Here is a 13,764-nt window from a genome sequence, read left to right on the forward strand (position 1 = left end):
ATGAAGTGGGTGGTGCTGGATGAAGTGGGTGGCGCTGCATGAAGTGGGTGGCGCTGCATGAAGTGGGTGGCGCTGGATGAAGTGGGTGGTGCTGGATGAAGTGGGTGGTGCTGGATGAAGTGGGTGGCGCTGGATGAAGTGGGTGGCGCTGCATGAAGTGGGTGGCGCTGGATGAAGTGGGTGGCGCTGCATGAAGTGGGTGGCGCTGCATGAAGTGGGTGGTGCTGGATGAAGTGGGTGGCGCTGGATGAAGTGGGTGGCGCTGGATGAAGTGGGTGGCGCTGGATGAAGTGGGTGGCGCTGGATGAAGTGGGTGGCGCTGGATGAAGTGCATGGTGCTGGATGAAGTGGGTGGTGCTGGATGAAGTGGGTGGCGCTGCATGAAGTGGGTGGTGCTGGATGAAGTGGGTGGCGCTGCATGAAGTGGGTGGCGCTGGATGAAGTGGGTGGTGCTGGATGAAGTGGGTGGCGCTGGATGAAGTGGGTGGCGCTGGATGAAGTGGGTGGCGCTGGATGAAGTGGGTGGTGCTGCATGAAGTGGGTGGCGCTGGATGAAGTGGGTGGTGCTGCATGAAGTGGGTGGCGCTGGATGAAGGTGTAGTGCAAACAAACACAAAGAGTACAACATATGAGTTTACTTTGAATCAAATAGTGCCAGAACGATAAATATAGTTTATCTTGCTGTGAACTTCTGGTAAAGAACACACTTACCTGTTTGTTTTTCCTCTGTACCTCTTAGATTCTTTTAGCTCAATATAATAACAGTGGCATTAGTTTTTAGCCAAACCACAAAGTCATCCAAGATATTTATGTTGCTATCATATGCCAGGGTCCTATTTAGAGGTGGGAATTAATTTTTTTTGAGAATTACTGTTCTGTCCTAAGGGCAAGACATAAACTTTGAAAAGCTTAAAATACTCTAATTGTCTAATGTCAGCTTTTTTTTTTTTTACAAAGGGACCTCTACATTTGTAATATGGCCAACCATCTTGAAGCATCAGGTTCAGTGTGAATGTGTAACAGACCCCACAGCACTGCACACTCGTGCTCTGGTGAACCAGGAGTCTAGAGAGCTGTATTACTGTACAACAAGGAACCCTTGGTACTGATGGTCAAATCAGGATGATGTCACCATCACACAGTTGATGAATTAGAAAGTGGTTGATCAACAGCCTCCCCTTTGCACAGGACCATATGTGCGGTCCACTGGAATCAGGGTTTATATTTCAATCAGAAAGGTTAAACATCTACTAAGATTCTGATGCCATTCATGTTTCTGCACTTCAGTGAATCGTCCCTTATTTCTGGGCTTGCCATGATTTTGCTGGGATACGTTTAGGACATCATTACACTTCTACTTCTTCCACCTTCGTTTCAGACGAGTAGATTGTTGGATTAGGATGAAGCAGGGCATCAAGAGTGATGTCATTGTGACGTTAGCTTTCATTCGCTTCCCAGACCACCACAGCTTTGGCGACTCTTTCTATGGCTTGCATAAAGAAACGTGCGATGAAATGAAAGCGCAGGTGTGCGAACACCTTGTCATGCTCCCAGTGTGGGCCGCCTCATGCCAGACTCGCCTCGTGCTCTGCGTATCCCCAGCTGTGTGTCTGCTCACCTCCGTCACCTGCCCTGCAGCGGTGCTGAGAGCCTTCAGTACACTCAGGACTCAACAGCCTTTTGAACAGTTGGCATTTCAATAACCAGCTGAAATTATTCATCAACTATTAAAACTATCTTTGTATTAAGCGGACTGAGGAATGCTTTTGTATTTTGTACATGTATTTGTGTGTGCATGTGTGTATTTGCGATGATGTGTGTACGTGTGTGCTTAGCTACTGTGTTATGTGATATGGTATTAGTCTCCGTGTATTGCACCTGGCTGGACAGGAGCGTTGGGATGGGTGGTGGTGATGGTAAACCCTCTCCTCTTACAAACAGTGCAGCATGGTGGTTCATTTACATGTGAAATATTGATGTGCTTAATTTAATCCCTGGCCAGCTCAAGTGTCACACTGTAAAGGCCCGTTGGTCCAGAGTAGCTCTCAAACTGCACCAAACAGCATGGGTTGTTTTTAACTAGAGTATCATATCCATATCTAATCGTTACACTGACTAACTGGCAGATATGTGAATATAGTCGCACATTTGCTATCTTGATTCTTGCCTAAGGAGCTTCAGTTAGACAAAATACTGTTAATCAATACCTTAGGTTTGAGACAAAGGCATTGCTAGACCTTTCATGTAACCGAGTTTTAATATATATTCAGTCATTCTTTGTTTTAATACCCTTGCACCTTTCTGCTGCCCAAAATAAACAGTCCTTTCAGATATTTAGAGAAAGCCCAAGAAGGCCAGGCAAGCTAAAAACTCTCCAACACAGCCAACGTGTTATTTAGTTTTTGAATGAACTTGTTTATAATGAGTTTAAATGCACTTATTTTTTCAATCTGATTATGAATAAACCTGTTAACTAGTCCAAGATTAACACCTAATTAAATTCATTATACTGTAATGAATCACATTAAATTACATCAAAATTATATACTAATTATTTAAAATACTATTAATTTCTTACATTTTCTAAACTTTTTGTCCAGATTTTATGAATAAATGAAATAAATAAGACACTATGTTTAAGTTCATGGATTTTCTTTTATTTGAAAAAAAAAAGGGTAGCATGTACAATTTGGAATGAATGCAAACTGAATCAAGTTAAACGAACAGTGGCAAAGACTCCTGAGCTGAGACTAATGCAGTCTGCTCTGTGGGCTCAGGGAGCACGATGCCAAAATCAGTCAAAATCAGAACAGAGGAGAAAGATGAAGATCCACGCAGCTTTTTCCAGCCCTCCGTAAATTACCTGCTTACCCTCAACCAGAACGGGAGGCTGGACCCAGATGGCCATCCGAGGAAAAAAGAAACGAAATGAACAAAACCACGAGAATCTTAACTCATGCCAAATGTGTAAGATTTTTGTATTTTTTGTATTTTTTTCCTTTTTATTTTTTTTCTATTTATTTTTTTATCCCACCTTACAATAAAAATTCCATTCCACCTTCTGCTTGTGAGAACCTGTTTTTTTCTGAGGTTCCTCTCAAGATACAAAAAATCCCAGAACAGACATGACGACACTTCATCGGAAAGCACTCTCAGACCGGCGGATCCAGGAGGTCCAGTCTCAATGTGCATGCATGAAGGACAGAAAACAGACAAGAAAGGAAAAATGGCCAGCCCAAACATTGCCAAGAGCAAGTGGAACTGAAGGAGTTCACCAAATGCTTTTCTTCCATTTTTAGGTAGTTATTTAAGTCTTATTAACTGATACTAGATTGTTCTGTGGGGAGAGGATCACTAACCATTTCATGCAGATATTAGATTTTTTTTCTGTGTGGACAGAAGGATATTTTATTTCAACATTCAATTATTTTCTGTACAGAAACATTATGAATAAATGTATATTTTCCCCAAGAGGTAAGTAAAACATTTGACTGATTTGTTTTCTTCTAAGAGGGCGAGGAAGGATAGAGCACTTCACTTTGCGGTCATCATCTGTACAAATTCTGAAGAAAGAAAGAAGAAATAAAATGTGATTAAGAAGTTGCTTTTGGCCAAATGCCAACCAGCCACTAAGCTCTTATAATGGTGTTTTAATTCCTTTTATCCCTCTGTGATGATAGAACTCACTTAGTAATTGGTGTCTGACTTCCAAATGGCTTTCATATTCATATAATTAACCTACTCCATTGTTACCCAAGCAATGCATTACCCAAATATGATTGTGTCCTAAGAAGTATACAATGCATTTTGGGAACACTGCATCACAAGAAACATTGAAGGCTTGATTGTGGACCACCGTACCTTCATAGTTCACCTGACCGTCTCCATCAATGTCTGCTTCTCTAATCATCTCATCCACCTCTTCATCTGTGAGCTTTTCCCCAAGATTTGTCATGACATGACGCAATTCTGCAGCGCTGATGTAGCCATTACCATCCTAAGGGTTGGGTAGTAGAGGTGTTAGTACAGTCCAGACATCTCAAAGAAGACTCCAGGCTTCATCCCAGACTTATTAGTTAGTTATTCATGTTTCTGCACTAACGTCTATAAACAATGAATATGAGGTAAAAGTGTGCAAATACATTTACAGCTTTAAACTCCAGATCTTCTATTAAGTTATTCATCTTAAATATTTGTATTTATTTTCCATTTTGAAAGATATTTGAAGGTATTTATGTCTATACTGGATAAAGCAGATAGGAAGTAAATCCTTTGTGATTGTGCATTTGATATCTGCATGAACGAGGCTACCCTTAGACGTCACCAGATGCTGGGTATTTTCCATAGTGACGTTTCTTTCAGGTCTATAATGTAGCCATTTACAGTTACACAGTTATAGGTCAGGATCTTTACCGATTTCATTCTTGTAACTGAAATGCCTGCACAGTGGAGTTAAGTTGGAAACGTTCCACTCCACAATGTACACTCTAAAGTCTTTTTAAAGTTTTCCTTGTTTATGGTACTGTGGTCCGTTGGGTCACTCACACTTGTGACTCACATGCTCCAGACTGTTGGAACTTAATATCTTGGGAATGTTTATTATTTATCCTGATTATCCAAACTATTCAGCCAATGGCCTGTTTTCTGGCATTTCCAGTTTGGTCACTCATGTTGAGAACAATTAACACACAATGGATACAAATGCTAGAATCAAATGAGCCAAATATCTAATCTGGAATCAACTGAGACAATCATCCAATTGCTTAAATTTGGTTTCTTAAAAATGGAAGAAATATTTAAAAATGGCTGATAGATACAGTCCTTTTACGTACCATCAGTTCATACCTACTTTATGGGCTGGCTACATGCAAAAGCAACAGATGAAATGTAGTCTAGCATAGAAAAGTGTGCAGACTGCTCCAGCCTACACAGTGGTTAAAAGCCCTGCCTACCTCACACACATATGCATGAAAACTCACATAAACATAATAATTAGGAAAAAATGTCTGACATTTTGTATAATACTGAAATTTCATGTAGGTCAAAGCAGGCAGCTGTTGGGTACTGTTATGCAATGCAACAGATATTCACAGTTAAGATGCTACTCTCAGTTTGAAATATGAAGGTCTGGAGCTATGAAGACCTCTAGTGAGGTGTGTGCGAGCGGCTGGACGAACCTTGTCAAACACCCTGAAGGCCTCTCGGATCTCCTCTTCACTGTCTGTATCCTTCATCTTTCTGGCCATCATGGTAAGGAACTCTGGGAAGTCAATAGTTCCATTGCCTGAGAGAGAACAGGAAGTGATAGAAAATATCAGCAACAAACAATAAACCAGTGTGTGGTTAAAAAAGAAATCAACATGAATATAAAACCACATTTTGAGAGCCCATTTTAAACAGTGAAAGACTTGATATTCTTGGAAAAAATGTGTGGAATGATAGTTTCTTATCCCCACTCTGCGTTGGGGTAATCTTTGGCATGAAACACAGTAAGCTTCAGCTGAAGGTAAGCCTAACTTTGCATTATGCAAACTCTGGCTTACCCAAGTGCTCCACACTGGTAGGGAGTGGCCGGTGTACAGGTGTTTTATTAACACTAACAACCCACAAGGTACGAGGTGGAATCAACAGAAGGAGATCAATAAGAAAAGAGATGTTGGTCTTTGATTCTAGCAGAAGGAGGCCAATGAAACAGGAGACTCCAAACTGATGAATTAACACGGTAGTAATGTGGAAGGCACACGGCTGAACTACTGACTAGATGTGTAGGCCTGCTGGTGTCAGTAATACTAGAAAGACTCCTATCTAAAACTCATGGTGCGTTTGAGTCAGAGCAGATGGCAGTCGAATGGCCTGGGGGACAAGGGGAGTAGATCTAATGGTCTGTAATCTAATATAGCAACGCTGCTCAAGGCTATACACAAAATGATGGCTACTGTAAAAGCAGATTACAGTCCACAACAATGTGGGCATTCCAGCAAAAGCTGATGAAAGATGTGAGCTGAAAGAGTCTGGAGACTGCAGTGGAGATGGAGGAGACACACATCACTACCAGGAAGAAAACATGCAGTGTCTCAAACCCATCCATCCTGGACGAGATGCTGCCATCACACGTATGGAGAGAGCAGTTTGTCACTTCCAGGCTGTATTTCCAGTGTCGGTTCCCTAAATAATCTTAATCTTTCCCCAGCAGCTCCTCCAACGAGTGTGTGGGCACTGGATGTGCGAAGTACGCAGAGTGGATTATGTAATCACTTATATTTCCCATTACTTTCCTTATTGGTGTCTGACCTACATAACATCAGTGCGGCACACTGAAACGATCGAACGCAGCCATCCCACGGATGATTTAGTGATTTAATGACCACTTAAGACCAATAGATATGGCGAAAAAATCATCACAGAGTACAAAGATCCATCATACACACAATATTAATTGAGACTCCATGGAATGGCTGTCTAGCATGACATGAAGAGGAAGATTAAGAAAGACACAGGAGCTTTATAAGACAGATCTCCGGTAAGTGTCCCATTACACATTCTGCACAGAAGCCTCAAAGATTAAGTTCTCAGTCTTGTTCTCAGTCTGTTCACAGAGTTTAGCAGCTGCAGCAGTTTGGGAGAAGAGCCTGTCTCTCACTCAACTGACAGCCATTCGCAAGCTGCTCAACAACCTGTCTGTCTATAATAACCTTTCCAGAACTATATGTTCTGAAACTGTACTTTAACTTATGCAGACATAACCAGATATCAATAAAGAATTCAACTTTATCTGATCATCAGGTGACCTCTTTGTTCAAACATAAGGTCTCTGTATAATAACTATAATCTCTTTTCAGACTCTTCTGTTAACAATAAAGACAATAAAGACAAGCCAAGCCCTCTTCGGACTTTCTCTGACTAACCAGAAGAGAAAATCTTTCAGCAGATGAAGAAGAAATTACTCACCATCAGCATCGACTTCATTGATCATATCTTGCAGCTCTGCCTCTGTGGGGTTCTGCCCCAGTGATCTCATGACTGTCCCCAGCTCTTTGGTCGTGATGGTACCATCTCCATCCTTGTCGAATAAGGAAAAAGCCTCCTTGAACTCTACAACAGCCAAGAAAAGCACTTTAAGAATGCAGTTTAGAAAATACATAAGACAATGATGACATCTAGGTCTTGGTCTACATCTAGGTCAGAGTTGAATATATTACACGTCTCTTATCAATCAAGATTTGAATATCATGTTTGCTTGTGTGAAATGAATAAACAGTGTAAGGAGTAGGGCTGCACGATTAATCGTATTTTTATCGTTATCGCGATGTGAAGTTTCACGATAAACACATCGAAAGAGCCACGATAACTCCTTGAATAACAGCAAACTCTAATTGCGTTATCCTCGTCCAGCAATAGAGGGAGCTATTCGCGCTGCAGACTATGATCACGTGACGTAAGTAGGCAAGAGGCAGAGTGAGGCAGAGTTGCCAGGTTCGCGGTTTTCACGCCAAATTGGGCTTGTTTGAAAATCCAGCCGCGGGTAAAAATTCTGGGGCCGCGGGGTGCGGTTTTTTGGGCTACTTTTGAGTTGGGCTACTGCGGAAGTTACAAGTCAACACTAAGAATCGATCGCGATATAATACTTAATTTGTCTCCAGTTCACACTCGCAACACCCCCCCCGCCGACAACTTACACTCGCAGATTTTGTGCGGAAAACTTTTGTAGGACCTGGCAACCCTGGAGTGGGGTGAACACGCTCATCAGACACGCGATTTGGTTTAAGCCTGGTTTACACTTGATGCGGCGCGAGGGTCCGGGAGGCGAAAATAACGTAATCGCGGTGGCTTCGCCCGTGTGCAATTGCCTCGCGCGCTGTCGATTCACGAGGTCGTGCACCTCTCGAATTTTGTACGTTCGCGCGCGCCACGTCTCGGCGCAATGAGAACAGTCATGTTTGCAGGGTTCATACACCTATACAAGGTGAAATTCAAGCACTTGTATGTCACTTTCAAGGTCCATTTCAATAATTCCCAGCACGTTATTGAATTAAATATTTATACATATACTCTAATGATTCGAAATAATTCGCTTTTTTATCACATTATTTAATGTTATTATTTATTTAAAGTTCGCGCGCGCCGCGTCTCGGCGCAATGAGAACAGTCATGTTTGCAGGGTTCATACACCTATACAAGGTGGAATTCAAGCACTTGTATGTCACTTTCAAGGTCCATTTCAATAATTCCCAGCACGTTATTGAATTAAATATTTATACATATACTCTAATGATTCGAAATAATTCGCTTTTTATCACATTATTTAATGTTATTATTTATTTAAAGTTCGCGCGCGCTGCGTCTCGGCGATATGAGAACAGTCATGTTTGCAGGGTTCATACACCTATACAAGGTGGAATTCAAGCACTTGTATGTCACTTTCAAGGTCCATTTCAATAATTCCCAGCACGTTATTGAATTAAATATTTATACATATACTCTAAATGATTCGAAATAATTCGCTTTTTTTATCACATTATTTAATGGATATTTATTTTCAAAACGCCCAATCTTAACGTCTTCACGTTTTCTCATGTTTCGTCCTGGAATTACAAGAGGCTCGTATTTGTTAACGTAATACAAGAGAATTGTTCAGTCAGACAGATATTTGTTGTGAAACGAAGTAGTTACAATTTCAAGCCTTTTCAAATACTTTAGCCTAAATTCCAGCACTTTTCAAACCTGAAACACAAAGCAACATTAAAATTGGTCAGGTAAAAGTTCATTCCCCTGTATTTGAGGGGTGTTTTTTTTATACTACTAGGCCTACATATCGTTTCGGACAACACTGCAAAGAATGTGACACGGCAAGATTAAACGCTTCCGCCGTTCGCGGAGGTTAACGAGGTGTGCGGAGTCGCTCACTCGTGAAAGTATAAACCTAGATTGAATCTATTGTTGAATAAACCTGCAAAATATTTGGAATTATTCTGGATTCATTACACAGTAAAAAACAAAACAAATTAACGTGCTGCTGTTCAGAGAGACACTACATTTCTGTATTTTAATCTTAATTTATCGTGGTTCACATCGATATCGGGATATCCAACAACGTTATCGCACATCGCAATTCTAGTCCATATCGTGCACCCCTAGTAAGGAGTGAGCGCACAGGAAATGACAATTATTGACTTATTAACTACTGTTGTGTACTGACTGACAGACAACTGATACTGTATAGACAGGATACGGTTTTTGTTTCTCACCTGCAATTTGCTCCTCTGTTAACTGGTCAGCCTAAATTGCAAAACAAAGAGGAAAGAAATTGCAGTTACTAACAATGAAAAAGAAATTCTTCACACTCACTGCTGTGCTAGTCCTATATCACATATCGATATGGCCAAATGTAGGGGTGTCGTTTTAATTTCAGTTTTAGATATATTTTTGTTATTAATCCTGGTAAAATGAACCAAACGACTGGAAGAACAGAAGAAACGTCCTTCCTCAGTGTTCTGTACTGAGATCAGCTGTCTGAACACTTGAGTGACACATGTCAGGTTTGTGCAGGTCCTTACACAGCAGGTCTGACATTTACTGTGAGCAGGGGGAGAACTCAAGAAGCTGTAGTAGGTTGATAAACCTTGAATTATGAAGCTGTGTAGATCAGCAACATATCTGAAATGACTGCAATACGCCATACCTCTATTGCTGAAACAGTGGAAATGATGGTGATGGAAACTAATATACATTTATTAACCAATAATGGAAACTAATATATATGTTTTATCATTGTTGTATAACCCTGATTAATCCCTGACCTCACAGATGTCAGTCTGTGATGAACAGCGATGTTTGATGTCCATGTAATCAGTAAATGTCTGTCAGAAGTAAAGAGTGCATGTAGTATTGTCTTCTATGCTGGTGCAAGAAAGGTTCTGTAAAAGTGTTGCAGTTGAAAGTCCTTCAATAATAAAAGCAAGGAAGCAGTAATTATGTACTGCAACTATATACAAACATGACTAGAATTTCTGCTGTAATTAATTCAACAAATTTAAATTACATAATAATGGGCCAACAGTCACATTTTCGACCAATCGGATAAAAAATGGCAGCAAGTTGTTTTTTTTTTTTAACAATTCATGCTAAACCTAAAGAGAATAAGAACAAAAATACGACACATTCACCATGTTATTTCCTTCCTGTGTTTTAAGATGGCCTTGTGGCCACTGCACCATTTTTAAGAGCTGGCTTTAGTTTCTGCTTCTTTATTTCATGGCAGTTTTTGGTTTCTCTGTATTTTTTTATGTTGACTGAAGCTATTTTAAATTTGCTGGCTGTCTTAGTGATAGCAAAGCAGCACCAACACCAACATATAGAGAATACAACATGAGCACAATAACAGGAACTGGTGTCAAAGTAGTTTATTTAGACCCTTGTTTAAGTTCAAAACATACAATGTTATAATGGTGATCATTTTGAATAAAGTAATATTTGGACAGATTTAAACTAAAATAGATATCATGAACGTCATTTTTATTCATACAGGTATGATTGTCAGATTTTGGGATACAATTTCAGAAGCTATCAAAGTGTTGTTGAGAATTTGCTGAACGTTGCCTTTAAATGTTGGTGTATTTCCACAGACAGCTCGTTTCACATGATCTTTTATACACACAGTAAATAAAGTGATTGAGGCTCAATTATTTTCCCCATTATATATATATATATATATATATATATATATATATATATATATATATATATATATATATATATATATATATATATATATATAATAATTATATATATGAATTGTGTTCATAACTACTTTTCCCTGTAGTACTTACTAATTATTCATTGGCTCAGTAAACATTATGGGACAAACATAAAGTCTGTAAGTCAGAGATCTATCCTTACTGAAAATAGCTAAATAGCAAAAGTCAGATGAACTAAAAGATTATCCCAATATATCAAATATAGAGAGACTGCTGATAGCCATGATAAGATCAAATCCTGAGATGCCTGTTTGAACTCCACCCATGCTAGCTTACATAGAACAAAAAACTGAAAATAGTTTGCAGCTGTGAATGGCATTAAAAACCAATTCTAATAGCCATGAGCTAAACTGGGCGCTGCCACCTACGTACTGGGCTTAAGCCAATGGATTCAACTTCTGCAGGTCACATACGGGCCTTTCAGGTTCATAACTGAGTATATCTTCAGGCGTACTAATTGCTTCTGAGCCTCATGTGAGATTTATAACTACATATAACTGGAAGCACACTCAATGTTCTTCTTGGCATAAACAGTTCTAATGTTCAAACACTTAAATCTCTACTGTAAAATGTTTAGCCCACACGGCCTGTTATGGCTAGTTGCATGTGAGCGGTCAGAGTGGAGGGGTCTTAGAGTAGGTTGATGTCCCATACTGCTGCCAACATGACTTCACGTCTACACCCATTCAGGGCGTACCCACACCCAGTACCCACGCCCAGTACCCACGCCCAGTACCCACACCCTCACCCACACCCTCACCCACACTGGTGTAGAGGTCCATTACACAGTCATGGGCAGCTGCTTAGGTACTGTAGGCTGCTATAACGAGACTATCCTATCTAATAGACAATGTGCATTTAAGGAAATATGATGCCACGGGGACAAACATACAGGCCAGCATACAGATATGAATACCGCATTGTGCATAATCACATTATATTCTCTGAGTCTGAGAAAATAGTAAGTTGGTTAAGCATAATTGATTGGATGCATCTCTGACTAGGTGTAATATTAACAGTCTATGTCAGCTGCTTCTACAGCTCCTTGACATGTAAAAGCTAGCAAGGTTGAATGTGAACACTGCTGAAACCTTGCTGGCCGTAAGTGGCTGACTCTGAGAAGTTGTTTAGGTGTAGACAAATATTCATGTAGGTCAACACCCACCCTAATCCACAAGACACCCAGACCATTTGTTGCATAGACCTATTACACCACGGTCTCCTATCACATTGCCTACAGAACAGCTGTCCTCTGACAGATGCTGTATGCCCACTGGGATGAAACACGCCATCTACTCTTTTGCAATAATGAATGCTATCCGATGGCCACATCAAACTTCAAATGATTGACAGACAATGAAACTTGAGTTTCAAGGGATTCTGAGAATACATATATATATATATATAAATAATTCCAAGAATGTGTGTTTGTGTGTGTGTCCAATAATATTTACACTATGTGTTCAGTGAGAGAAACTAATATCTAGGCATCCTGTAGCTCATGTTAAAATATAACCGCATCTGCAGATGTCTGTCCTGGAAACAAGGGCTGTGGGGCCAATTGACTTAAAAACCACAACAAATAATCTGAACTTCATGTCCAAGTCAACAACTCTTACATGATGCAACATGTAAGACGGCGTTTATCGACAGAATTAGCCAACCCAACATCCATGTCGAAAAACAAAGTGGACAAACGAGTGTCACTCCTTTGACAATCTGCCTGTGGCTACACGACAACAGATATTTATACAACAGGTACAAGCGAATAAACACAGATGTCCTATGTGCAAACCTGGGACCCCCACCCTCTACATGAGGTGTAGCCCGTCCCACACCGCGGTGCGCTGCTTCTATTGACATGTTACCCACAAACTACATCTGCAGGTTTACGGTAAAGGTGTGACAGGCTGGTTGTTCAGGACAAGGGAACATTTCATTTCTGCCATATTAACTGCACATTTCTGTTATATTAACTGCACATTTCTGTTATATTAACTGCACATTTCTGTTATATTAACTGCACATTTCTGCCATATTAACTGCACATTTCTGCTATATGAACATTTCATTTCTGCCATATGAACTGCACATTTCTGCTATATGAACTGCACATTTCTGCCATATTAACTGCACATTTCTGCTATATGAACTGCACATTTCTGCCATATTAACTGCACATTTCTGCTATATGAACTGCACATTTCTGTCATATGAACTGCACATTTCTGCCATATGAACTGCACATTTCTGCCATATGCACTGCTACTTTGTAACCTCTAAGCCCATATCTGCGCAGTTGTGGCGGATTCCCGCTACATTTTGACTGCTGCATCATTGGGATGAGATATAACCCACTAGACCCTCGGTTTAACTAGTCTACACCAACAGCCTACCTGTTAACACAATTAATGTCAATGTTTTATGCAGCCTACACCACCACCTTTAATACTTAATCTTGCCATGTAATATCATTTAACAGCACGTTCATGTTTTAATGAATCCGGCATTCACATGGATTGATGGGCTAAGCCCAATTTTTCTTTTGTCTCTAATGTTTTATATAAATGTTTCACCTTGTTAAACGGGAAATAGTAAAAATGCAACAGAAAGCAAGATACGTACCATATTAGTTGAACGTGAGCGCAGTCACACCAGTGTAAGTGAGAGATGTTCCCTGGCTGCAGACCCACTGGCGTCGTTTCTCTCTCCGCTGTGGGCTGTGTGATATGTATCCATCCGCCACTCACGCCCTGCGCTCACTCACTTCCGGAACAAACCGGCCCGCCCTCCCGCAGCTCCACCAATCAGGCGCTAGGCCTGCGAGACACGTCACTCAGCATAACTGCGCACCATTCAGTTTCTCCATAATTATCTTATGCGGGAAATGTTCCATCGGATAAAATAACTGACTCGTAAATTGATTAGACTATAACTGCAGATGGTAAGATCATATACGCCAATGTTGGCAAATAGTCAGTGTTTTTGGATAATGTTTGTGTGTTCTACT

The 13,764-nt window shown here is 40.4% G+C and overlaps 1 protein-coding gene across 1 annotated transcript; it reads right to left on the reverse strand.

Annotated features, from left to right (window-relative positions):
* Positions 1–3,330: 3,330 nt before the first annotated feature.
* LOC143523553 (calmodulin-1) lies at positions 3,331–13,517 on the reverse strand. The gene is made up of 6 exons (XM_077018082.1): positions 13,380–13,517; positions 9,246–9,276; positions 6,949–7,092; positions 5,178–5,284; positions 3,862–3,997; positions 3,331–3,563 (listed from the first exon to the last, which is right to left on the reverse strand). The coding sequence occupies exons 1-6, from the start codon at positions 13,380–13,382 to the stop codon at positions 3,535–3,537; spliced, it is 450 nt and encodes a 149-aa protein (XP_076874197.1). The 5' UTR covers positions 13,383–13,517; the 3' UTR covers positions 3,331–3,534.
* Between the last annotated feature and the right edge of the window lie 247 nt (positions 13,518–13,764).

The sequence above is a fragment of the Brachyhypopomus gauderio genome, chromosome 9 (assembly GCF_052324685.1).
Source record: "Brachyhypopomus gauderio isolate BG-103 chromosome 9, BGAUD_0.2, whole genome shotgun sequence".
Classification (NCBI taxonomy): Eukaryota; Metazoa; Chordata; class Actinopteri; order Gymnotiformes; family Hypopomidae; genus Brachyhypopomus; species Brachyhypopomus gauderio.